The sequence below is a fragment of the Homalodisca vitripennis genome, chromosome 3 (assembly GCF_021130785.1).
Source record: "Homalodisca vitripennis isolate AUS2020 chromosome 3, UT_GWSS_2.1, whole genome shotgun sequence".
Lineage (NCBI taxonomy): Eukaryota > Metazoa > Arthropoda > Insecta > Hemiptera > Cicadellidae > Homalodisca > Homalodisca vitripennis.
In genome coordinates this window covers 156,499,564-156,526,732 of record NC_060209.1, presented here as the reverse complement: position 1 = coordinate 156,526,732, position 27,169 = coordinate 156,499,564, and the positions used below count along the sequence as shown (strand labels likewise).

Here is a 27,169-nt window from a genome sequence, read left to right as displayed (position 1 = left end):
TAGATAACATCCTTTTTAGAAGTCGGTTTCAAGTAGTTATTGATGTCTGATTTTTCACAAAATATTACGTATCCACAACGAGGTCTGTGTGGACAGGGTTTTAATATGAGTGTTATTTTTATTTCGTGCTTTTAAGTTATTTTTTCTTCTTGAAATTTTTAGACAGCTTTCTTTGTGTCCTCAAGAGTACTCCAAGTAAGTAATCAAGTTTTCACACTGACTATTCTAAATCGCCCCAAAGTACTATCTGAAACCAAAAATGCTAATGTTATTTAAAATTGAGATATTTGATGACATGAGCTGAGGAGAATACAGTGATTTCTTGTATCACTTTACAATGGCAAGTTACCTTATCCTTCCGTCGTCAAAAGCAAACTTTAAATGAAGTTCAACGAGTTTCTATTTCGGTTGGCCATTCCTCCAGGTGTACTATAAATATCTCAAAGGAGTTACGACATGTACAATTACAGTTTCCGGGAAGGATGTGTGTTATTATTCCATTGAAACCCGGGCAGGCCCAGCACGATGCAGCGCGGCGGGGTTGTATTGATTGCCCTAACCTATCCGAACTGAGACGTCACGGCAGGATCGATCTGCCCGGGCCTCCGTACTCACGCCGCCACGCGCCACCGCTTTCTTCGACATCGATCAACATTTACCGAACGTATCCATTATGTCGGTCACTCGCCGATAGTGCATAAATAACTCAATATCTGTCCTAATAGAAATACAGTGTGGAACTTTGTGAACATTAATTTTGAAATTATAGACAAAAAAAAGGGAAAGGCGTGTACTTCATTCAAGAATGTTACGTCAAAACTTAGAACGAGCTACCAATATAAATTTAAGACCAACAATTGAAAGATTTTCTGTTGTTTGCCTCACAGTTAACAAAATACTCGCAAGCGATGAAAACTCTCGTGTAGTTGCTGCAGCGGTTCTGAAATGTGTCGATTCACATCATGATGCATGAATAGTGTGGGAAATGGAAATTGTCCATGTAGGACATGTATTTACATAAATTATGTACGTAACATCATCATAAATTGATTTCCCACAGCATTCAGACGTTGATACTGAACAACGGCTAGTCAGGAAATAGTTTAAAGCAAGGATGGTGTGTTATCCCGAGCTTTTGAACTTGCTTATTAGACTTGGTGATAGCTCGTGAACTACAGAACCGCTCTATAATTGAGACGATTATAATTGAACATTCTCTGTAATGAGTCCTCTCAAAACGTTAGGAATGCTGTGGAGTGTTCCTTTGATGTGATGTTATTCGAATTGCCGTTAAAATCTTAGTATTGATGCTGTGACATGACTTTATCGGGTGCTGGTTGGACTGCAGTAGTAGTTCAATTGTTCGACGCTGATGAAGGACGCCAAAAGTCCTACACGGTTTGCAAAATATGCAACGACCTGCTTAATAGAAAGGAAGTGCAGAATTTCTTTATTTTCAAGAAATTTAAGTCCTCTCTACTACTTACCCTCTACAAAACTATTACTAGTACGCAAAATATTCTTAATTTCTTAATTCGCGATTTATAAATATACATTATACACTAATCAACTCAAGAAAAAATTTACTTTTTAACTACATTATAGATATTAGATCAAATGTTTACATACATTCATTTAAACATTACGTATTTTAAAATAAAATTTGTAAAAAATTACAAATTAATAATAACAAAATACCTGTTACGTATCTGTTTCACTTTCAAACATTAGCTTGGAATACCTACGTAAATTGACTTGCAAGCACGACCGCTGAGCCACAAAATCGACACTGCCGGAATTTTTAGAGACTCATTAACTTAAGGAGATGGAGTAGCATTTAATGGGAGTAGGTTTTTGCAAGGTCACGTTATCAGACTATGATCTCTATTTCCGAATCATAATATTGAGATCAGTTGTGGTTATACAGCGCTATCCTAATTCCTTTTCTCTATACGCCCTTCCCCTCCTTCGTTTCCATTAGTAGGTCCACTGATCGTTATCCAACGGGATTGGTCAAGCAATAGACGAGTTATATCTAATACCTAAAATTACTATGGGTACCGGGTCATACGGGTTTACTAATGAACATACGCCTTGCTCAATTCACTCTGGTTACATCTGAACCTGAACATATGATATGTTCAATAATAAATTAATAAGTGCAATACAATGAAGATGTTTGCTTTGACATTTCCTAGAATAATATTAGAATTCCTAGAATTGCATTAATTCGGATAACATACTCCTCTCGATTATCTGGATACCGAAATGGTTAACTAGAAACGAAGCTTTTAACGCATATATTAGTCATCAAGTTGCAGGTATCAATACGTTTGGTGTATGCCGCGTCATGTCATTGATTACATTAATAAGTGTATGTTTTACCAGATCAAAGTCTGAATTGAAACATAACTCACCAGAAGTATGCAAAGTATGGAAACACACTAAAGACTTTTGACCCATTGCAAGACAGGCACCGTTGTGAAGCGAAACACGTTCCCACAGTCCAGATGGAATAAGTTTCATCATACGCGTAATTTTCATCAAGATCACTCAATACTAAGGTTATATTGAATTCTTTAAGCACTTTTCGCAAAATTTCCCTCTCCATACATTCTCCTAGATCATTGACATAATACGAAATGGCATATAGGCTACAGAGTTTCGTCACTGCTCGTATTCTATGTGTTCTATGCTTTAGGCTATCTTACTAACAGACATTGACGCACCACAGGCTACCATAAACCCTTAAACCCACATCTCATGGTAATGATTTGATCTGTGATGCCATATACCACAATCATTATTCCATTCTCAGGTACGAATCTGTATCTGTTTGAGAATTGTCAGAGCAGAGGCCGTTGGATGTGGGCTTTTTATTGTAAAAGATGAATCTTTTAGTCATTATAGCCAAAGACATTAAATCCATGAGGATTTTGTGGCAGAAATCTTGTTTGCTACTAATGGTTCTATTCTGTAATGGGGATATACTACTACTATACTACATATTTAGTTTAAAGTTGTGTTACATCTCATTGTGAAGGAAACAGGATTTTTCCGGACATTTGCCATCGTTCAGTGAAACATCTCATTCATATACCAATGAATCTATTTTAATTACTTAAACTTAACACGTTAGGCATTTCTTATAGTCAGAGTTTATTCCATACTTAATAGTCTTCTTTTCTGTGACACACTACCATATACGAGCGGTTTTGATACATGTTTTGTTTGCCTTTAACCCGAAGAATATAATCCAAAACTTACCGTAGAATTCGTAAACATTCTGTATGTATTTTAATATTATATATAAATTATATATTGTATATATGTGTATATGTATATGTATTTGAGTATTAACTTTTAGTGCTTAACTAGGAAAAATGTAGTATGTACGATTTGTTTTTTAAGTTACTTGTATTTGTGTAGTAACTTAAATGACATAACTACAATAAAATGACTCTAATAAAAAATTAAATCTTATACACTGACTGATGTGTTTTTAATTCATGAAGTTGAAGAATTAAATTTGCTTCCTTTCTCCCCAACATTTATAACTCAACCCATAACTTCTTTGACAGGCAGAATAAAACTACAAAATATTATGTCAGTATGGTAATCATCTCGTAACTTAGATTTAATATTTATAATTAGTTATCTTAATGAATAATATGTAATAATTGTAGAACTATATGTTTAAGTTTGTGGTATAAACACTTAATATACAATTTTAATCCTCAGTTTTCCTGAATCCTGAAGTGATGTAGTTTTTATCTTCATAACTTGCTAGATGGATTCAGTAAACGACGACAGACTTCAAATTGTATGTAATTCAGAGATTATAAACTGTGTCGGCCGCGACTATACTAACTGGCAACTGCGCGATTAAAATCTCCCGCCTCATCTCGTGTCCGAATGTGAAAACATAACCTCTCAAAATTGTTCATTCGTTCTGAAACTGACCATTGCCACGTTAGGGTCGGGATTAGGAGCACTTTTTTTGAAACTGTAGATGCTGTGTGCGGATTAAGCTAGTGGAACTTGGACTGGGAACAGTGAAACCAGAACGTCAACAATAACAACACTAGATTTGACCGCCGACAAGCGACAATGTTTGACTGTGATATCAAACATCTTATCGGAGAAGTGAAACGTCATCCTGTGTTGTGGGACACAACACATCCTGATTATAATCATCGGCAACCCAAAGCTCTAGCTTGGGAAGAAGTAACCGTGAATTTATTTGTAGATTCACTTAACTGGTCCAATTACGAAAAATTTGGAAAAGGTTAGTTTCTTTTGGTTATGTTTACAAAGCTTCCTCATCAGCACAAAATTTAAAATATAAGTTATATCAAATTGAATAGGTTTGATGGTTTTATATGTTTATAATAATTGTTAACCAATCTACTATAGTGAAGAGAGTCTCCAATAGAGCTACCAATTAGCAGTTCTCAGTTTCTCTGCTAGTGTCGGTGTATACGTTTCATTTACATTCTCGTTATTTCTCGCGAGAATACATTTTACCCTATAAAATGTTCTGGCAAACAGCGTTTGAATAACACCCCTTATTGTTTTGATGAAGCAGGCATGATTCATGAGTGGCTACGTATGCTAGTCCATTGTGCTAGGACTGGCAACTATCTGTTTCCATATATGGGGCCCTGGCCATCAGTATTAATACTTAATCTTACTCATATTTTAAAAACAGTCTTCATAATTGTTTGTAATTTTATGGTTGCAGGAAATTTCTAAGATTATGCAAAAACAAATTTTTCTTTTTCTATTACTCAGGTTTTTGGGGAGAGGGGGAGTCATATTTTCTCAACCATAAATCAACAGCTCTTGTTTTTAGTGTAGAATTGTAATTACATTCTGTATTAGAAAAAATAGATTAAGCCTAAGGCTCTAATACAACATAATTTATAAATTTTATCAAAAAATAGTTTTGTAAATAACAATGTTTATCATGTAATAGCCTAAATGGGTAGAGTATAAGCGGACCCGGTTTTTTATATCGAAACTATCAAACAATATTTAATTAATATACCCATCAACGTAATCAACCAAGTAATTAATTAGAACAATAACTAAACATCTGCACCAACAGTACACACATTTTCATATTCTAAACAGAATTTGTTCTGTACATAACTTCATTTAAATATAATAAGATAGTTAAATTTGAAAACTATACAAAGTAATACTAAAAGATGATTAATTGCATCTTTCTTGGTTTCAAGATATTTCCTTTGTTAAGTTATTTTTATTATTTAAATGACATTTTCCCAATCACTCGTCTTAACTTTTTGTTTGATTAATAGTTAAGGGTTTTTTTTTAAAATTCTTTATGATATTAAGTATTGCTTAAACTATTCCTATTAATTAGAAACATGTGATTTTAGTTTGGTATTTTATACACATTGATATCGATTGATAGTTCTGTTATTCAATATATGAAGCATCGATTATTGTAATAAGGGATATAAAAACCGGGTCCGCTTATAGTACTCTGCCCAGCCCAATTACTAATCATGATTTGATTGAGTTGGTGGCCGCTTATTATACTGCAGCCATATTCTTAATTAACACATTGACTTCGGCAGCCGTCTTATGGCACAGGGGCTTAGTTAGTTCTAAGTTCAGTGTTACTCATAATAGACTAGCAGTAAAGGTAGACTGCATGTATTATAGGTAGACATTATTGTACGGCAGTTTAACATGTTGACTGCGACAGACGTAGTACAGCGCCAGAGGCTTAGTACTATGTTCGGTATCACTCAGTATAGACCAGCAGCAGTGAAGGTCCCATTCATACAATTTACATATTCGATTTTTATTATTATTTTGGATCAAATTTATGTTTTAATGTTGTAAGTGCAGGGTAGTCGTCGAAAAATTTTAATGGCCCTCATCCTCACCTCTTTGCCTAAGGATGAATTAAACTATATTCTGTGTTACTATTCATTCCAAAAACGTCAAATCCACATTTGGTTAAAATCCATGGATGCCCACGGTTGTTGAACGAATTGCTACTTGTTAATCTTTTTAGAGGTGCATGGGTTATTTACATGGGAAAACGACAATATACAGGGTGTTTCAAAAGTATGTACGTATTTTGAATGTATATATTTATTAACGTTAAAACATACAAAAATGAAACTTTACACAGACATTTACGAACCTCTCAAGTTCAGATTACAGATGTTTAATATGTCCTTCATCAGCGACACGTATAGCATCAGTACTCAAATTCCTCTTATACTTAGGCAAATATGTCCTATATGATGGTCACCAAGCGAAACAGATGACAACTGTTGGCTATTAGTATAAACTAAACTATGCATTTGTTTCTCCAATAGTCAAGCCAAGGCATGGCGATCAATAATTTCGCAAAAACAATACTTTGTAATATGTATATTCTTTTTTAAACACCATGAACTATTAGTTTTGAATATTGTTAGGTGTCTGCATTGTTATACGGTAGCACTTACATGATCTGAGTTTCTGTTTTTTTTTTTTTCCTTCCTGAGGGAAAAGGACAGTTTGTTCCTGCGCTTAGTCCTAAAAGGACCTTTACGCCTCCCTTACTTTAATTTTGTGCCCTCAAAGTCTGAGGCTTTTGCAAAAACCAATCAGATTTAAGGGCTCCTTTTCTCTAATGTCCTTGGAGCTGAGGAGATATGCTCCCAAGTATCTTTTCCGAGTTTCTACGATGGCAGGACAATCTAACCAAATGTGCTCCGCTGACTCCTCCTCTCCACAGAGTCTACATTCGTTACTCTGGCTAAGGCTGAGTTTCAGTTGGAGTACTATCTTGAGGAATGTTTTTTCTTTTTTTCAACAGAAGTGCAGGGATAGTACCTCAATTCAAGCTCGATCACACTAGCGTTTATAACACATTAATTAATAGATTACAGCAAGCAACACGACTGCAGCGGAAGCGGCATCATAATCAATCTACAACTGGCAGTTATGAGTGTTATCAGCATTGTCTGATCTAAACTGTCTCAGCATTACCTGCTTACATCTGGCGGTGACATTGATTAGTTCTTCTGGACTGTACAACAATGCAGACACCCAAAAATGATCAATTGGGGATTTGCTACCTTGGACTCACGAATTACTGTCAGGAGTTGTGTCATAGAACATCCATACCAAGTTTGGATCAAATCAATGTATTTATAAACTATGTGGAAAGAGGATAACTATGCGGAAAAGGAGTTTGACCTTTGAGCTCCACTTTGGTATATATTATCATTTACATTGTTTTCAAAAAATGTATTTTGTAAATGTCTTAATAATAGAATGTTGGTATCAAATGGATTATTTTTAGTTTGAATCTATCCAACTACAAGGTGTTGGGAGTGGTTAGATAAGAAACAGTTTAAGCTCGAGGGTTTCTACACTTACTGTGTGATTGTTGACAACAAACTTCACATTACGATTTATCTGGAGAATGTCCATGCAAATTTTGATTATGATCAATTGGTCCAGTATTTTTGTTCACAAAGTAGTTTTGGGGCCTGGGGCTCTGCCTCTTTAGCCCAAAGTTGCTTATAAATAATCCTCTATTACTTTTTGTTACTAGTTGTTAAACATGAGTGCCATTTTTGTTAAAATTCATCAAACCTCAAGTCGTCTAGAGCAGTTGCGTAGAAAACAATTTTGACTCTGGAGTTCCACTCCTCCCCTTGTTTCAGAGGGTGCAGATAAATTATCCTGGGTTAACATCTACACTATGGAATTTTCATTCGGCCATCTTTATACTGATTGGCCCCAACAATGAATTTGACTGTGCAGTTTACTTGTAGACCATCCATAATGCACATTTTTATAAAGGTGCCTATAGAATTGCATCCACAGTCATCATGATACTTGATAGAGAATTCTTTACTCAAACACTTGCAATTGGTAGACTACAAGTCTTTTAAGTATTGTTTAATATGAAATTCGTTATATAGCCTACCAATGCTAAGCAAAATATGTAGCCTATTTAGAAGAAAAATAAATAATATTACCTAGTTAATTATAGAAGAATATATATTGACTTATTTAAAAAAAATTAATCATTACTAGGAACATAAATTAGGTCTAAACCCTATTCCTTCAAGAAACCGTTGGAAAAGTCATCATCAGAAAGTTCTGAGTCTATATGTATTTGTTTATTTACATATTTTATACGTTATGACTTATTTCCTTTATTCCTTAGGTGGAACATAGGCTGCCACAAAGTCACGCCATTCCTCTCTGTTCTCAGCCATCTGCTTCACGTTTTGCCAGGTTTTTCTTACAGTTCTCAACTCTTTTTCTGCTGTCCGTCTCCAGGTCATCCTTGGGTGGCCGCCTTTTTCTATGGCATTGAGGGTTCCAATCAAAACTATGTCTAGCTATGTTGTTTATGGTCTCGTCTCATTGTATGACCTATCCAGCCCCATTTTCTGCGTCGGATTGTCAATTTCGATTGGTTCTTGCCCACGTCCTAACGCCATAGTTCCTCGTTTGTCACAGTATATGGCCACCATGTCCTGTGAATATTACGTAGGCAGCGATTTACAAACACCTGAATCTTCATTGTGAGCCGTTTAGTTACCTTCCATGTTTCACAGGCGTATAGGAGAACCGACTTCACATTACTATTAAAAATCCGTAACTTAGTGCTTTTTTCTTATCATTGCCGATCTCCAAATAGGCCACAATTGTGAGAAGCTTGCTTTGCCTTGCGTATTCTGCTGGCTATGTCCTCGTCTGCCCCACCATTTTCACTTATCATGCTTCCCAAATAACAGAAATTAGGAACTCTCCTCAATACTTTCATCCCCGATCTTGAGATTTTCCTGGTTTTGACTATTGACTCGGATTTCTTTGTGTCTTCTTAACATTAATTCTGAGTCCATCTCTAGCTGCTTCCAATCTGAGGTCATTTAACTTGCTCTGCATATCACCAAAGGTATGGAAAGGAAACATAGGTCATCTGCAAAATCAAGATCTTCCAATCTCTCTGCCAACCTCCACTGTATACCTCTCGGTCTGTTAAGCGCCCCTTCTCAAAACAACGTCAAGAACCATAAGAAAGAGAATAGGAGACAAAATACATCCTTGTTTAACTCCTGAAAGTACATGAAATGGTTTCAGAAACTTTACCATGATGCACTATTTTCCAGGAATGACCACTATACAATGCCCTAACTAGATTTATTATTTTCTGGGGGAAATACCAAACGTCTGCATTGCCTCCCATATTCTTCTTCTATCCACACTATCGAATGCTTTTTCAAAATCTATGAATGAAAGGTATAGTGTTGCTTGATACTCTGTAAATTGTTCTACAATAACTCTCAGTGTGTTGATTCTGGTCTGCACAAGATTTTCCTGCCCTAAAACCACTTTGCTCTCTTCTTAGCTTGTTGTCTACAGACTCTCTTATTCTATTTAGAATTATTCTACAAAGTATCTTGCTCGGGACCGATGTGAGAGTTATTCCTCTCCAGTTGTCACAATCTGCTAGATTCCCCTTCTTTGGTATTTTCACCAAAAGACCAGTATTTCCAATCTTTTGGCACATATTCATTCTCCCAGATATCAGTTATTAGGGGTGGATAAAAAGTGCTGCTTCATCTGCATTCAGCTTTAAAAACTCTCCTGGGATATTATCCTCTCCTGGGGCTTTACAATTTTTCAGCTTTCTGATAGCTTCAGCAATTTCCCTTTCCCCTGGTGCATTCACTTCTATTCCAACCTGTTCGTTTCATTACCATTGCAACATTTGCACCATTTTGCATCTTGCTCTCTATCTTCTTCATCATTTTGGTTTACAGTGCGGTTTAGGACTTCCTGGAAATGTTGACTCCACCGTTTTTAACTGCGCCTCTTCCGTCACCAACAAATCTCCCTGTTTTACTTTTAATAGGTTTACTGTCCGCAAAGGCTTTCCTTCTCGAGAGTCTTTTAGTTATCACATAGAGCGTCTTACTATCTCCCCTGTCAGCTGCCTCCTGTGCTTTATCCGCTAGATAATTTATATACTTCCTTTTATCTCTTCTAAAAAGTCTCTTAACATTTCTATTTGCTCTGCTATATTCTCTTGATGCAGCTTCTTTTTGATCTCGAGTTCTGCATTGATTGAGTATATGTTTGCTTGTTTCCTATTCTGTATTGCCTCCCATGTTTCCTCGGAGATCCAGTCCGGCCTATTCTTATTCCCATAGCCCCAAAACTTCTTCTGCTGTGTCTTGAAAGATTTCCTTGAAATTCTTCCATTTTTTCTCTCTATTTTTTCTGAGGGATTTTCTCTCCTCGTGAAGAGCTTCATCGTCAATGTCGTCCACCCTTAGAGCCTGGAATCTATTTTTTCAACTGCATGCTAAACTGCACTTTCTTTGATTCATCTTTCAATTTGACAAAGTCCCACTTCCTCTGAGCACATTGAGTTTTACCGCAGTCGATGATATCTTAAGCTGTGTGACTCCTATTATCAGGTGGTGATCAGTTTCCCGCATCCGCTCCTCTTTTATTTCGCACATCAAGAAGTGATTTCCTCCAGGATTTGTCGATACAAATATGATCGATCTGGTTCTCTCTGTTTTAACGATCAGGTGAGAGCCAAGTTACCTTATGGCAGTCCTTGTGGGGGAATACTGATCCGCCTATTACCAAACTCTGGTTTAAGCATAGGTCTGCTAATCTTTCCCCATTGTCGTTCATGGTACCCATACCATGTTTCCCCATCACAGACTCCCTATCAGTGTTGTCGTTTCCGATTTTGGCATTAAAATCACCCATCATAATCCGTATATCTCCTCTTTTTATATTATGTAGTGTCCTGCTTAGCTGCTGATAGAAATGATCTTTCTCTTCCTCGTCAGAAACCTCATTGGTGCATAGCACATAATTATAGAAACTTTCCTAACTCTGGATACAAATCTTGCTGTTATGATCCTGTCAGAAATTGGGTTCCATTCTATTAATCCTTTTCTTGCTTGTTTGTTTATCATAACGCCAACTCTCCACTTGTAATGGGCTTCACCCTCATCCTTCCCTGAATATAACAATACGTCCCCTTTTTCCATACGTTTCTCCCCAGCTCCAGTCCACCGGACTTCACTCAGCCCCAACAGCAGCAAGTTATATCTTTCCATTTCCCTACTCACAGTTTCCACTTTCCCTGCTTCAATAAAGTGTTTTAATGTTCCAACATCCAATCCTAGTCCGAGTTTTCATTGCAAAGGTCGAGTCCAAAGTATCAGTCCAGCGTTTCTTTGTGTTAGATTCTTTAATTAATAGTCTTCAGATGTACTGGTGATTGGCCAATAGCACCTAGCCTGTGGAGGGGTTGCCTCCTTAAGACCTCCAGGCTTGCCTTGGATTGCTTCAGCTGCCTTGGTGTCATGGCCCAGCCTACTAGCCTGGGACGTGCAGGTGCACCATCCAGGTTGCAATCTAAATCCCCTAGGATAGGGGACCCCCTTCTCTCGTCTGCTCACTGACCCAAACCTCCGAAGGGATTGGGTTACCACAACCTCAGCTTGAGTTGCTCAGTTTAACAGGGCCCCAGCCAGCTTGTCGGTGAGAGTGGAGTTGAAGAGGGAGAGGCTAGGTGATTGCTTGTGACCATGTATTACGCTTCCCTCTCCCCCTGAAGCCCCTTTTTTTTATACGTTATCATTGAGATAAAAACACGAGTCATAAGATTTATTGTTAAAAATTTGTTGTCCATTCGTCAAATTCACTCAGGTGGTAGATTCGATGATTCAGTACTTGAGGTATCGTCCAAACTGTTGCTTGTCAATCTTTCTCATCTTTTCTGGAAAGACATTCCACAATAAAATCCTCTTGCATAGGTTAGTTTATCCTCTGTTGTGTAGTGAATATGTGTTCAGGAAGTTGATAAGCTAGTGGTATGTCAGTTGTTATAGTTTAGTTTTGTGCAACTGTTATTGTTCTTTATCTAAGGGAGACTTACTTCCAAGCACTAAAGTCTCAAGGGGCCTTTTGCGCATCCCAGAAGTGTAGTTTAGTATGAAGCCTACTAGTTTACTATTTTAGCAGTCCCACAAAACAACTAATCAGGTTTGTGTGGAGAAATTCACCTTTGTCCAGAATGCCAGAGATGGTGCAACGTTCCCTTAGTAATGCAGGTTAGTCAAAATCCAGTTGTCCAACACTTTCCTCATGCTTGTTACATAATCTGTAGTACGGGTCATCCCTAAAAATGGTGATTATGGATATGTTTCCTCATATGTCTATGCTCCGTGATCAGACCCACATTGTGAAAAGAAATTTTGCGTAAGGAAAGAAGAGCAGATACTAGCTACCTTGCGGGAAGGTGACTAGAACCAGCTTACTCATCCTTAACCCAGCTGCAATCTCCACCTTCTTGTGTGTTCAGTGTGATATTTCAAAACAACCCTAGAAAATTGACACCTAGGAATTCCACGGAAGAGTTGAGCTCCTGTTGTATTAGTCACCAACCACAGGCTTTCCAAAACATCAGTCCTTTCATCCCCCAAGATCCCCTTATGACTAGGAGTCCAACAAACAATGGTATTTTAAATCCTGCAGAGGGAAGAAAATGCATCATAATAATCACAGACAAATTTGGAGTTGAACACATAGGAGTGCAATACCTTTACAACTACCTGACTGTCAGTGGTATTTTTAATAATCTTCTTGCTCCTGTACCACAGATGAAGATTCTCAAACCGTAATGTTAGTGACTTTTGCCTGAAATACTGTGGGATGAGAGCCCATAGAAACCACACAAAAAAAAAAAAATTGCCATGTGTGGCATGTTTGGTTGCTCTTCATGGTCTCACGCCTGCAATTCCTGTGCCTGTGCCACTTTTTGTCATAGATCCGTAAATAAATCATTCAAGTTCCGCTAGTGGAAGACGTTTCTTTCCATCAGAGTAAACCTTTCTGGGAGGTATCACAACCCTGAAGGATCTTGAGTTGAATAGGGCGGTCTGTCACTAGCAATTTGGGTTTAGAAAGAACACTTCCATTGCAGATGCTGCATTTCAATTCCTTCATTAGATGTGTCTTTACTTGATGACCACAGATATACCTTTGCCTTGTTTTCAGATCAAAGTAAGGCCTTGACATAGTCCCTCACAATTTGCTTTTTGAAAAAGTTCACCAAGCTGGTATTGGAAACTGTACCTTTGGTTGGGCTTTTTCTTTTGTTCTCAACCGAAAACAAGTAGTGACTGTTCCATATATTGACAATTCAGTTTGCCTCTCTAACATATGAGTCTAGTGAGCTGCCTACTTTAACTGAGGTGCCACAAGTTTCCATTCTTGGACCTTTTCTTTTTTTTATTTGTAAACCACATATTTGCATCTGTACCTTAGGGCAACTAAATGAATTTTTGCAGACAATACATTATTCAATATTTCCAGTAGAGACAGGGAAAATTTAGAAACCAATATCTTTACTTAGAGTAGTCCTTTGATTCAGTGGTTGGAACAGAACCATTTTCAAATGTAAAGAAGACTAAACTTTTTGAATTCTATTTAAGATCCTCTCGAAGAAATGCAAACTCTTCTGATACACCAATCAGATATTTTCATCTGTCATAGTTCCAGCTCTGATTTCCTTGGTCTGATAATTGGCTGTAACTTGTCCTTCCACAGCCACATGGATAAAGTAATTAAAAAACTAAGCAGAAACTTATTCATCTTGTGCAGGTTAGCTTCATTTCTGGTAAAGACGTCTTATTGACACCTTAATACGGATGTTTCTATCACTATATGAGCTGGTTTAATTGTGTGGGTCATGAATCCACCAGAACTGAGGTTCTATTTATGGTTCAGAAGAAGGCTATAAGAGTAATATGTGGACTTGATCTATCTTCATCATATATGGTTGTATTTTATGTAATTTAACATGTTGACTTTTCCAAGCTACAATCTTCTCAGCAACTAAATCATTTGCTCTTCCAAACCACTCAACAACTTTTTCTGAAAAACAAACTTTTATTCCGGTATAAAATTTTACAATAACTTGCCATCTGCTTTAGGCACGACAGCCTAGCCAGCGCTGTCTTGACCTCTATTTTTGATCACCAGATGACAGCTCCAAACATAAGTGCAATCATAGGCCCTTAAGCATAGAGCTATTAAGTCAATACAGAAGTCAAGTCTTCAGCCCCCAAGACCTGCCTATCACACATCTACATTGCATTAAGGAATACTGGCCCGTGTAACAAACTGTTTTAGATGTGCTCTACATTTCAAACTTCAGTTTAGATAGGAATCAATAGTTCTAAGGTCATAAACTTCCCAGGTTAAGGTTCATTTCTGGCTGGTTTATACCTTCCAGTTGAACCTACATTGGGTACAGCAAAACCCGATGTGTCACTTAAATCTGGACAACCCTATTGATGTCCAGCGGCACATCAATGTCCAGTGTGGAGCGGCACATCAATAACTGCAAATGTCGAGATGTTGGGGTGCAAGAAAAAGGGATGACTATTTGGAACTGGTGGGGTTCCCTAAGTGTTAGGCAGTTGTTAGCTTACCCCTGCCCGCTTTAACTGGAGAGACTGGTACAGAGACATTCCCTTCTTCAAAGGAGACATGACTGAGATTGAATCTGTATTATATTTTGTAAACAAAAAATTTATATTGCTCAAAAATGAACTAACTTGAACTAATGAACTAACTAAAAATGAACTAACTTTGCTGACAAACAATATGGAACACACAGACATGTTTTTTTACTTCATTTCATAACTCTCTGTACAAAAAACAAAGGTATTATTGAACTCATAAACTCTTTGTAAATTAAGTGGTCTATGAATCGTGTTAATGTGCATATTATAACAAATATCAAACTGAACATGTATCACATCAACTGAAAATCAGTTAATTTCCAATAGTGAAGTTTTAAAATTTTAATTCTTAAAACATTGTGTAGATATACTATGTAATATGTTTTGGTCTTCTTGTACATATTTATTTATATTAGAAAATGGAAAAAGTAAGTAACAATCACAGTATGCTGGCTAAGTGTGTTGGATATTATTCAACATTAGGTAAATGTCTTTGTAAAGAATGGTATTCTCAACACGCTCTCAAATTATGAAATACTGGATTCAATATGCAGTAAAGAACTTATCTAGATTGGATGGAGGACAAATCGAGAGATAGTATTGGGTTAGGTTACTTCAATAGCATTCTTATGATCCTAAATCTACTTCAAATAAGGTTTCCTCCATTAAAAATCAATGTATAGTATGACTAATGTTTCATACTCTCTGCTCTATATGTAAAGTATTTTTTACGTAGCCTATAAATATACTTATTTCAAAAATGTATTGTTTGATTTTCAGTAAAATTTATTTAGGTTTCAATTATATATTACAGTGGTAAAAAATAGTTAAAGTGGAAGTATTAAAACCTTTATGAAATCAATTACTAGAAAACTTTGTATTTTTTTTTATTGCACAAATATAATATGTTATACTATTGACTAAAGTTAAAAATTTAATTTACTTTTTGTAACTACTCACTCATTAATTAGGTTATAATTAGATGTAGAGAAGTTCATTCTTATGACTGTTTTATTTCTAGTGAAAGATGTGCAAAAGAAGTGGGAGAATATTAAGGATTTGTATACAAAAGAAATGAAATATGAAAAGAGAGTTGAAGAAGGTCAAGCTCAACCAAGGAAAAGAAAATATCCTTACTTAAATCTTCTTGATTTTTTAATGCCACCAAAAAAGAACAAGAGGTAAGTTTGTTTTAATAAAGCTTGTACAAAACTAATTCTTTATCTCTGAAAAGGAAAGGAAATTAATGCTTCAGATAACACATTTTATTATTTCCAAAGGTATAGAGAGTTGGACTGTTAGTAGTCAGGTAGGTGATTGTATAGTTTCATTCCCATGTATGAAAGTTTTCTCTTGTATAGTTCAGACAATAGTGGAAAGTTGTAAGTTCAAATTCAAATATCTTTATTCATTATCATACTCATAAAAATATCCTTGAATAGTGCCAAATCGCACATCAAGTGAATTAAAACATAAATTCTTGAAAGCTAAATTACCTTATTACAAACAGGCTGTAAGAAAACAAGAAAATAATAACTAATAATATTTAGTATAATTATGAATCTTAATAGACCTCGTGTGAGTAAAATAAATTTGGTTCATTACTGCTTTAAGTTATAGTGAATATTTTAAAATTTTGTTGATTTTTTATTTCTTTTTGTAACTTTATCAAAAACATTTAATAAAGCAACTTGCTTTTTCATCTCTTTCTAATTGTTCTCTCTTTTTTTTCTTTTGGAACTAATGTGTCCAGTGTTATAATAAGTACAACATTGCTGAGATTTTAAAATTGGCATTCAATATTGTTTAAGTATTACATTGTTTAAAAGACATATACATTATTTCAAACAGTTCTTGCATTTCTTGACAATGCACATTGACAATAACTATGACTGGAACCCTCACCCTCTCTCATGCCACCCACAGGTTTATTATTATTAATTAGTTCATATTAAAATAATACAATTAATTGTTTCTTTGAATACAATGTTTTGCATTATGGGCTTTGCTGATATTGCATGCAAAATTTCAAGTCTATAGCTAATTTCATTCTTGACATGCCTTGCAGACAGACAGATAGGCAGACAATCATCCAGGAGAGAAATTGACATATCTTGCGGATAGTTAGGCTACATGTGTTACTTGTTAAAATTTCATATGATTTTACACAATTTGTTTGCAAGTGATATAATCTGTGAATTTCTTGTTGCCATCATGGTTACCCATAAGATCAATATAAAATTGTTCGCTAACACTCAGCCAAATCCCATGCAATGACATGTACCATCATCAAACTGGATGTTGCCTATATAAAAATGAAGCTTCATGCAAATTTTTCAAGGTCAGTTCGTTCTCAAAATATTGTGGGGATTACAGCCAGACAGAATTTTTTTTTTATTCCTCAGGTGTTTGGGTTTGCAAATGCTCAGCTAATAATTTACATTTTCCCTTTTACATAGTTGTTAATATTTGTAGAAATTATTTTCAATACAATCACCTATAAATATCAAAATGTATATTTGTTTTTAAACGTTTCTGTTTAAATTTGAAACACATTTGATTTTTTAGTTTTTTTTATTTAATTATAAACCCTGTTAATTAACTTAGATGAAATTAAATTAAATATAAATTTTCTCATATTCACAGATCTAACGAACCAAGTAAAGAACAAGAACAAAATGGACAGGAAAATAAAATACATGAAAACCATCTCAGCTCCCCAGCTTTAAGAGAAAACAGTTGTGGTGGTGAGATTGCTCAAACAGAAACCCAACAATGTCATGATCTTGATGAAGATAAGCATTCCCAGGAGGATACTCCAGAGCACGATCTGTCCAGACAAGAACAACCCAGCGATCAGTTGACTGAGGATCCCCCTGATACCATCACCCTCACCCAGGAGCAAAACGGCGATAAAATGTTTCTCTTGTCTCTGCTGCCCTATTTCACTAAACTCACTGAGGAACACAAGTTACAGGCCAGAATTTCCATTGAAAAAGTTTTGCAGGATTTAATTTACAAAAACACAGCAGCTGATTGAAGTTTTATCAGATAAAAGCAAGAATTGTGTTTATTTTAATTTTTGTACCATTTTTTGGAACACATTTAATTTCTTTATAAAATTCACTGAATGATAGTATTTTATCTGTCATGTAATAATAAGTTTGTTTACATTAAATTTAGAGATTTGTAAGAAAGTAATTTAATCCCATCTAGGGTAATTATAAATGTGGATGCCTGTGTGCAGATGTATTTTTGTATAACTTTTATACATCCGATATAAATTGTACTTAATATTTAATGTTTTAAGTGTTATATGTACATTTTGTTTGTTACTATTTACTGGGACTGTCTTTTTGTCTCATATTTATACATATTTTATAAAAAAATGTGCAGCAGATACCACAACTGGTCGTGTAATATTGTGTATAGATAGTTTGAGATTTTTCTCAATTAATAATTAATTAGTATTGTACACAATTAATATTTTTTATTAAGCAGTAATCATACATCCTGTTTGTTAACCCTATAAGTACTTACTATATTCATCTGTACTGATTCATGTTTATTTTTTAGTTTTACAAGTTTATTTTGAAAGTAAATATTAAGTACATATATATACTTTTTCAGTGAAAGCTACAGAATAAGAAAATAATAGTTTCAATTACTTACCGTTATATATTGAAAAGTTATTAAACTGTATTTTAAGAAAACAAAAACATTTTGTGTACTCTTTGCATTTAGTACAATATAGTACTTTATTAAACTTAGATAGAAATCCAAAATACACAAAATAAAGACAAATTTATTACAAATAAAAAATGTATACAACTTGCATATTTAGTTTATAGAAAAAGCAAAGGAACAAAAAAAGTTGTTTGGGCCTTCAAAAAGCCCTAAAATTCTGACAAATAATTATTACTTAAACAGATGAATATTATTGCGATCAAAAAGAGACCCCGTTTGTATTGTACATTTTTATGACCTGTATTTTTATTTAAAAAGCTAAAAATCTTAGGTATCTCTTTAGTTATCAACAACAACAACAACAAAAACTTGGTATGTAGATCAAATTAATAGTGCCATTTTCTAGTTTGTTACTATATAAAATACATTAAGAAATATCATCAATTATGGATGTTCTGTTGTTTGTGGTAAATGTCAACCTAACCTAACCTTGCGTAGGTATTACAGGGTGGCTCGCTAACATCACATGGTAGGATGTCAGTACTTGTAGGGTTAATTGGTACAATCAGAAAAGTGAACTAAATGTGCCTTGATACTGTTTTCAGTATTTTTACAACTTCTATCTAATAAAATTTAAATATTGTATGTTATCATATGGTTAAACAAACTACTTTTTTATGTCATCAGTAACCTCCTCAGCATCTCGGTGGGGGAGGGGGAGGGTATGGTCTGAGCCGAGTCATAAGAAAGCTCAAACATATGTATAAATAAAACTGGGTATCATTCTATAACGGTATTGATGGGTCAAAAGATATAAAAGTTATCAAAATATTATATTGATTCTGAAATTGATGTTTTGTATTAGATATAAGTAAGCCACATAACCAGTTTTGTAAATATGGTTAACAAAAAACGATTTTCAAAATTGATTTAATACTATTATATCTAAAATATCATAACAGTTACAGATTATTATTTACATTTATTGTAATTTATTATTGTTGTATGGTTCTATAACTCTATAATTTCTATTTATATTGTTTTTTATATCCCAATATCCTAAATTAATTTTTTGAAATAAAAGTTTTTATTAACCATACAGTAAAAAAATTTAAAAGGAGCGAGTTGAACAACGAGTATAAAAGCACAATAAACAAAACTAGTTTCAATTTATTTACAATTTTGTTGCAACATTTTTTCATAATAAGATCTTTGAAATTATAAAAAACATGAACTATGTTTACATACATTTTATGTCCCACCGATTTGTAACGAAGTGTTCCCCCGAAAAGAGTTACAAATTACCTTTTAGGAAATGAGATAATACCGTTTTTACATTGGTATGATTACATAAAAAGTAGTTAGATCGAATTACATGGTTGTGTTTCACTTCTACTGTTGAATAATACGTCCATTGTGAAGCCATGTACAGTTTTGTACATTATAAACTTGTACAAAGTGAATCAGCTAGTTACCTGTAATGTGTAATATGAATAGTCATTAATTTAGTTATATTGAAGTTATCTACACTTGCACATGTGTCTTCACTGTTTCATGGACCATAAAAGTCATGTATTGTGTAGAAAGTGTTACATTTCACGTCATTTAGATGTAAATTTGTTCAGTTAAATATAAAAATTAAAACTACCTGTCGATTATTTATATCTTTTGCCCCAAATATCCTCTTTAGCACTTCATTATATGCTTCCATTTTTATGCACGAGTACACGCTGTATGTCGTTGTATGAATGGCTGTAAAGACAGTAAAAATTAGGTACTGTAAACCTTCAAAAACTGAAGTGTATTGTTTGTAAATTAATTGTATACCGACCAGTGAGCAATTCACTGCTAATAATCATTTTCATCCCTAAGCAAATGTATACATGCCATGTGAGGAAATGTTCACAATGTGCTTCACAGGGATTTTGGAAAAAAAAAAATAGAAATATACATTTCACTAACCATATCTAAAGTGTATAGAACGATTTATTTTACTTTAAGAATGATTCTTATATCCTTAATAAATTGTAATATAATGAAATAAGAACTGAATCTTTTCATTTGGCTCATGGTAAACTTTAAAGTTCAGTGAAAAATACTTTGCTGAAACTATTTTATGTATACTTTGACATACCAGAGGAGAACCACCAGTGCTGAGATATTCACGGAATAGTAAACTGATGTTTGACGTTCACCGTGATGTATAAATAAAACCTAATACATTCGGTTTTATTTATCGTCATGTCTCCAATACATTTTCAGATTTAGTTGTTATAGGTTTTAAACATCTACTGCTTATCATCAGCACTATTTATCGTCTAAAACAGACTCCAATAAATTCCTCATTTGATTATGTTTTCTTTCATATGTGTTCATTGTAATATCTATACAAAAAACCACTAATCGAATACAAGGTACAGTCAAAAAATTCCTGGATTTGGTTTAGATATATTGAACAAAGATAAAAGCTTGCAAAATACTCGCCCTCTGCAACAACATTGCCTTAACAGTTAGGATACAGCTTTTGGAATTGCTAATCTTTCTTTTTTCAACAATGTTTTCAGCTGTGTGAACAGGAAGAAGTCATCTGGGGTGAGTAGTGTGGTTGTATTGGCCGCATCAATTAACTCACCAGCCCTTGTTCTTTGTGGTCTGGAGTCAGCTTTTTAGAAACATTCACAAACAAATTTAATGCATGTTGTAGACACTTCCATGTAACAAACATACTTAAGATGTGATTTCATCAGTTGATATTGTTTTGTTTGCACGGACAATTTTTCAAAATCTTCACAGTTTACATGACTCACTGATACATTGCCACATCTCATACCGATTCTTCATTGCCACATCTCAATACGCTTGTATTAACAATTGAAGAGTATAATTGTAAGATGAATTTTGATGCAAAACACAAAATGTAATGTTATCTTGCTTTTTCCTAAATACCATTTTTAAATCGGTAAACTAAGTACACAGGCACAGGTAGAGAATTCTTCGTAGGTGAACAATGACTACTGAGTGATACTCGCACTACTGATATCCCCTCTCCAGTAGTAAAACCAACTGTTGCACAGCAAAATACTAACTGGTGACTTTGCTAGATATCTCAGGACACTGATTCCAAAATATTTTTGACTCGACCTCCTATAAAATAATTTAAAATATTGAAGAGCAAAAAGAATTAAAAGTAAAAATTAAAAAGATTAATAGCAAAATGCTCACACCTGTCATAGATAATTATTCAGCTATCACTTGCCCATTACCAAAATACTCAAACTCCAACTAAATACGAGAATGGAGGCACGGAACACTGGTTTCCCACAGTGTCAGCTATAAGGATGGACGAAAAGAGAGCGTGACCTTCTTTCTTTAAAACATAAATATTGATAAAAATATGCAATTTGCTGCAAGGGGTGTAACAACTTGTTAGGAGTGCTGTAAAAAAAGGCATTAACATTTATTTATCTGTGTTGTTAGTATAAACACAATCAAATACCCATGTATTTAGTCACCAATTTGGGTGGTAAAATGGATTTTTGTGGAATAGATTATTGAAACTTGTGTACCTAATTGAAGGATTTGTGGTAATAGGGTCTTTTATAAACAAGGTTAGGATGGTAAAAGTTTTTTGGAATTTAGGCTTATTATGTGTAGTAAGAAAAGGAAGTGCAGAAGTTTCAAGTCTACACTTATGGTCTACTACTTTGATTGATGAGAGAGATCTATTACTTGTCTGATGAGATTTCCTTTGTGAAAAATTAACCATTATAAAGGTTAAGTATAAAGCATAATAATTAATAAAGTACTCTTGCTCTGAATTTCTTTTAGCAATAGCAATAAACCCAAAACCATTATTTGTGTATTAAAAATGCTCATTCTGGAATAAATTTAATTAAACTAAAATCTGTGAAAATAAATATAAAACGTATCTTCTTAAACACTATTGGATTTGCAGTAACCTCAGTTAACCTATCTTAAACATAATTGTATTATTTTAATTCTGTTATAATTTGTCAACTGAGTAATTTCAAATTCTACGAATAAATGATTTTTTTTGTGATAGATTTTTATGAAACTTGAAATAAATATGTTTCCAGTCTTTAAGTATGAAACAAGATACTAGTATGCCAGACCAATTAATTATTGCATGACAGTTTCTCTGGGATATATACCATCATTGAATTCAATTTTTAATTTTATAAAAATGCATATTTTAAAGTCTATAGTTCAACTCATTCTTCAGATGTCCTGTAGCACAATTTGACAGCCCCTTGAGTGATAGACTTCACTAATGTTCAGCCAGTAACCTGAAGGTGGGAAAACAAGCGATCACAGTCACCTGGGTTGACCAGCATATAATGTCTCCTAGTGTTTAAAAAGTTCTTTACGTGTTTTGAAGGATTTTTTTATTTTGCTACTTTTATCCAATTTTGAAAGATGGAGTGTAACTTCAGAGATTTAACCCTTTGAGTAGTACGGGTAACTGCTTCAAAATAGTAACGACGTTCCAGAACGTCAAATGAAAACAAGCCAAAAGGAGTAGTGACGTTCCAGAACGTCATTTATTGTTTGTTACGAAATTGATTTTTTTCTTATGTTTTTGTTTTATTTGCATCCATTTAGAACCATATAGTTATTTAAAACTAATTTTAAACCAAGCCATAGTTGGTAGTGTAATTTTTGAGGCAGAATAATCGGCAAATAAGACATTATTATCAACCATCATATTTCTCAAGCGGACAGGCCGCACACGCCATCTATTAGAAACAACTACTCCTGAAGGTCAAGCAAGGAAAGCTCAAAAGCGGTGTAATGTATGCTACAACACAACCGCCCGTGAAAAGAAGAGGAAGGATATCACATTTCACTGCCCAGACTGCAATGTAGCATTGTGTATTTACCCTTGTTTTGAGGAATTTTACACAAAAAAATTTGTAAATCACAAAAAAATGATAACATTCCAACTTTTGTACATTTTTATTTGTAATCAATTAAAAAGAAAATATGTTTAATGTGTTTTTTTTTTTTACTCCTGGGTTGTATTTTCATGTTTCAGCTGTTACTCCTGTGGAACAGAACCTAGTGACGTTCCAAGACGTCATTACTCTTCAAAGGGTTAAATAGCTATGAATCTTGTGAATATTAAACAAATGACAAAAATATGAAGTCTAGATGATTGTTTATAAAAGTTGTGTATCCTCCACAGCCTTATGAAGAATATAAGGCATTAGATCTTTTTAAATCAAACGAGCATATAGACCTTAATCAAATTGTTAGAATGGTAAAAGTAAAATCTCTTTGGGGTATGTTAATAAGACAACTTGAAAATAGTTTAAAAGTTTTTATAATTTTATACTTATGAATAATGGGGTGGAGATAACATATTATTTTGAATAATCCCACATTAAAGGTATGACTATGATTGTGCAATCTAAATCCGCTTTCTTAAAATTTTTACCATGACCCAATCACAAATGATTGTAAATTGTGTACTCTGCATTTTTTGTTTGAATAATAAGCACTATTTTTTTGGATGTAAAAGCATTAAAATTGTATGAATTATAATAGCTAATGTTCAATAGCTTTTTTTTCAACCAAAATATAAAATTAAAATCTTAAACACCCATTGATTTGAAGTGTATAAAAAATTTATACTAAGAAGAAGTGTGACATTTAAAGAGTCTTTTTATATTCCAAGATAATAAAAGTTGAATTTTATTTTCGTATATTCATTATAACATCAAAGAAAAAAAATGTTTGTTGAAAGAGCATTTTGGTGATTTAACTTTAAAACTAAACAAAAACAATAAAGTTTATTTTTGGTCTTGCATTGGGCATTATTACTCACATTACAAGCTTGCTTGAAATTCCAAATGCGTTTTATTGGTAATTGTGTCTTGTAGAGTATCTTCTGTCTGAGGTCTTGGGTTTCTTTTGTTTTCACTCAATATAACAAATGTTTGTACTTTGATGTCACAATAATACAATGAACACTGAGTGAAAGCTAAAGCAACCTGAAGATGCTCTATGAGACAAAATCAATCACTAATAAATATAAGTTGAATATTAAAAGCTTTAAATCCAAAATGAAAATAGCTTTTGTGGAAGTAAACAAGTAAAGAGATTATACTTAACATTTTAGCTAAAATAACAAAAAAAAAGTTATGTTTCAAAATTTGGTATAGTTGCAACAGTGCTTCAGACTCGGAAGAGAAACTATCTTTTTCAATTTTATCTAATAAAATGCGTCTGTTGAGCTTATTATTTAGTCCTTTTCTTGTCTGGTCTACTTAATATTTCATTTATATGTTTTGGTAAATAAACTTATATAATTGAAACATCTACAGGCTCAAGGGTGAGGGATTGGGTATATACTAATGTAGGCCTACATTGACTAAAAATATTGGAGGTACTGAACTTGTAGGAATATACAAGCACAATCTGATTGTGTGTTTTGTATTTTAATAGGTTGTTTCAGGCTTGTTAATTAAGCAGAAGCCTAGTGCAGAATGAAGTAATCAAAGAAAGCCTTAGGGTAGAGGAGAATGTAAAATTTAAATAAATTTCAGAGCAATTGTCAGTAGTTTTCCAATACAGTTAATTTTTTGTATGAAGCCTTTTGAAACCAAAGGTATTAAAATACCATATGGTGTAAATATCCAAATACTAAAGTTTTGGAAATATTTCAACCAATATAAAAAATTAGATATGACTACAGTTTAATTTCCGAATAAATTGAGAAGAAAGAAGGCCGGAATTTTCAATAGGGACTTCTTCATTGTTTATGGGTTTTTCTTTATTTCTGTTTATATTTAGTGTTTCCCAAGCATTTAAGTTCATTGGTTTTGTTACTTCTTTCATTAATTTAAGATTTTTAATTGATGTTCTGTGTCCTGATTCAATAGAGTGCTTGGCTACAGCAGATTTTTCAACTCTTCCATATTTTGTGTGGTCTTTGAATTGTGTTTTTATTGTTCTTTTTGTTTGTCCAATATAAATTTTGTTACAGTCATCTCATCCAATTTTATAAATTCCTGATTTGTTATTATTTGAAATTTTGTCTGTAGGGTTTCCTAAAATTTGGGATAGTTTGTTGCTTGTTCTTTGAGTGACAGTTTTATTTGTATGTTTTTAAAAAGTTTTACATATTTGGTTTGAGAAAGTGCCGTGTGTTGTGAAATAAATTCATATTTTGTGTCTTGAGGTGGTCTTAATGTTGTCTTATCTTTTTTAGTTCTTCTTTTGCAATGCTTCGGAGACAAGCTATATATTTGAAGAATCACCTGACGATGAAACTTTTGGTTTTGAAAGGCCTTGTCCAAAAAATTAACTCAATTGAAAATGTATTGTTTTATTAACAATTACTACTATTTTAAAATTTGTTCCAATTGCTCCAAGAATCTTCAATTGTCAGTAGGTTTGTCCAGACCGTAAGGTATAGGCATTACCTGTGTGCAATATTGAGTTAGATATTGGTGAGTTCAGTGCCGGTTTTAGCATTACTAGCGCTCTGGGCGAGATTTCTTCGGTGCCCCCCCTAACTGCAATTCAATTACATACGAAAAAGGCTACCGGCGCCCCTTTTTGTCCGGCGCCCCTGGGCAGTCACCCAACCGCGCCCTACCCTAACGCCGCTCCTGGGTGAGTTCATATATTACTCGTATGAGACTCTGGAAAGTTACTGTCAGTTTCATCTTTTTACTAGTAATAAAAATGATATTTTGGAGCATGTTATTGGTTTTTACATCTTGTGCTTAAGGATAGTGAGTCAATCCAAATCCCCTTCACTTTCATTTAATTTTATGTTTGAAAATATTACAACTTTTTAACAAAATATTATTACTGAGACTCAAAAAATACTAGAACTTATAAAATAACTGTGTCAAAGTGGACTGAATATGTCTCACATAATAACTGTTAATCAATAAGAGATAGCATGACAAAACCAGCTATTGGTATTTCCAGGACTTCCTAATAGGCTTCGGTCAGACAAAACAAAACCTAATAAATGTTATGCTAGTCATGGTTGTTGATGTTTGTTATCTCTTGTAATATAGTTGCTTGTTTAATGATTTTGTTTTCTAAGTTCTCAAAATAACTAGTGAGTGAATGTTTTATCTGCCTTACAATAACTTTGAATGTAACTTAAACTGTAGGGGTTTTATAAAATAATTCAAACTTTAATTGGCCACCAAATTTGATAGAGTAACATTAAAGACCTCTAGTTTGTGCAATTCTTCTTCTTTTTATAATACCTTTAAAATAAGGTGTCTTTACTACGGGTTTCTATTAAAAAATGTTTACTTACCCCCAATATACCCCATTTTGGGGGGAGTCAAAAATATTTATACACTAAACACTCACATTTGGTCATATAAACATCCCTAAAGTAAATCGCTCCATCTCTATTAATGAGAAAGTTAATTGGGAGGGGGGGAGACTTTTAAGACATCCTGTATAGCTGTATTCCTTGTGTATGACTAGGACTAAAGTTCCAACCCTAGAACAATTATTTAGTCTTTACAGTCAAGTGGTTGTAGTCCTTGCGTACAATTTTGCTAGGTTAATATTAGAACAAATTCTAGGTAAATTGGTGATGGACAACTTGCAAACCCTATTTATTTATAAATGACAGATATGGTTAGGTTAGGTAATATTATGTTTAATTTTAGGAGAATGCATGAAAGTAAAGTAAAAAAGTGCTATCTAAATACAATGTCTCTAATGAATCTAAATATTCAAGCTGTTTTTGTCAGTACAAATTTAGCATGCTGCTATTCTCTGCCATGACATGTATGCAAACAAGTATGAACTAGTTGAATTGATGGTGTTGGCAGTCCACTCAAGTGATGGCAAGACTACCGCAAGAATGCGTCAAAGTCTGGCATAATGCCACGGGAACGTGACGAGTGGAACAACAACATATT

The 27,169-nt window shown here is 33.9% G+C and overlaps 2 protein-coding genes across 5 annotated transcripts in view; both read left to right on the top strand.

Moving 5' to 3' along the window:
* The window catches only part of LOC124357695, a 354,027-nt gene that overhangs the window by 293,361 nt on the left and 33,497 nt on the right, over positions 1–27,169 (top strand). The gene's annotated exons all lie outside the window — the stretch shown is intronic.
* LOC124357698 lies at positions 3,918–19,891 on the top strand. 3 transcript variants are annotated; one of them, XM_046809698.1, is made up of 3 exons: positions 3,918–4,288; positions 15,577–15,736; positions 17,202–19,891. In XM_046809698.1, the coding sequence occupies exons 1-3, from the start codon at positions 4,111–4,113 to the stop codon at positions 17,593–17,595; spliced, it is 732 nt and encodes a 243-aa protein (XP_046665654.1). In that variant the 5' UTR covers positions 3,918–4,110; the 3' UTR covers positions 17,596–19,891. The 3 variants fall into 3 exon arrangements, with proteins under 3 accessions (XP_046665654.1, XP_046665656.1, XP_046665655.1); XM_046809700.1 differs by lacking the exon at positions 3,918–4,288 and adding an exon at positions 5,586–6,105; XM_046809699.1 differs by lacking the exon at positions 3,918–4,288 and adding an exon at positions 6,752–7,247.

Excerpts from the sequence above, each read along its gene's own strand:
- LOC124357698 (XM_046809698.1), top strand. The coding sequence starts at position 4,111 with ATGTTTGACTGTGATATCAAACATCTTATCGGAGAAGTGAAACGTCAT. Across the intron at positions 4,289-15,576 it reads TTACGAAAAATTTGGAAAAG|TGAAAGATGTGCAAAAGAAG; the intron begins GTTAGTTTCTTT and ends TTTTATTTCTAG. Across the intron at positions 15,737-17,201 it reads CCACCAAAAAAGAACAAGAG|ATCTAACGAACCAAGTAAAG; the intron begins GTAAGTTTGTTT and ends TCATATTCACAG.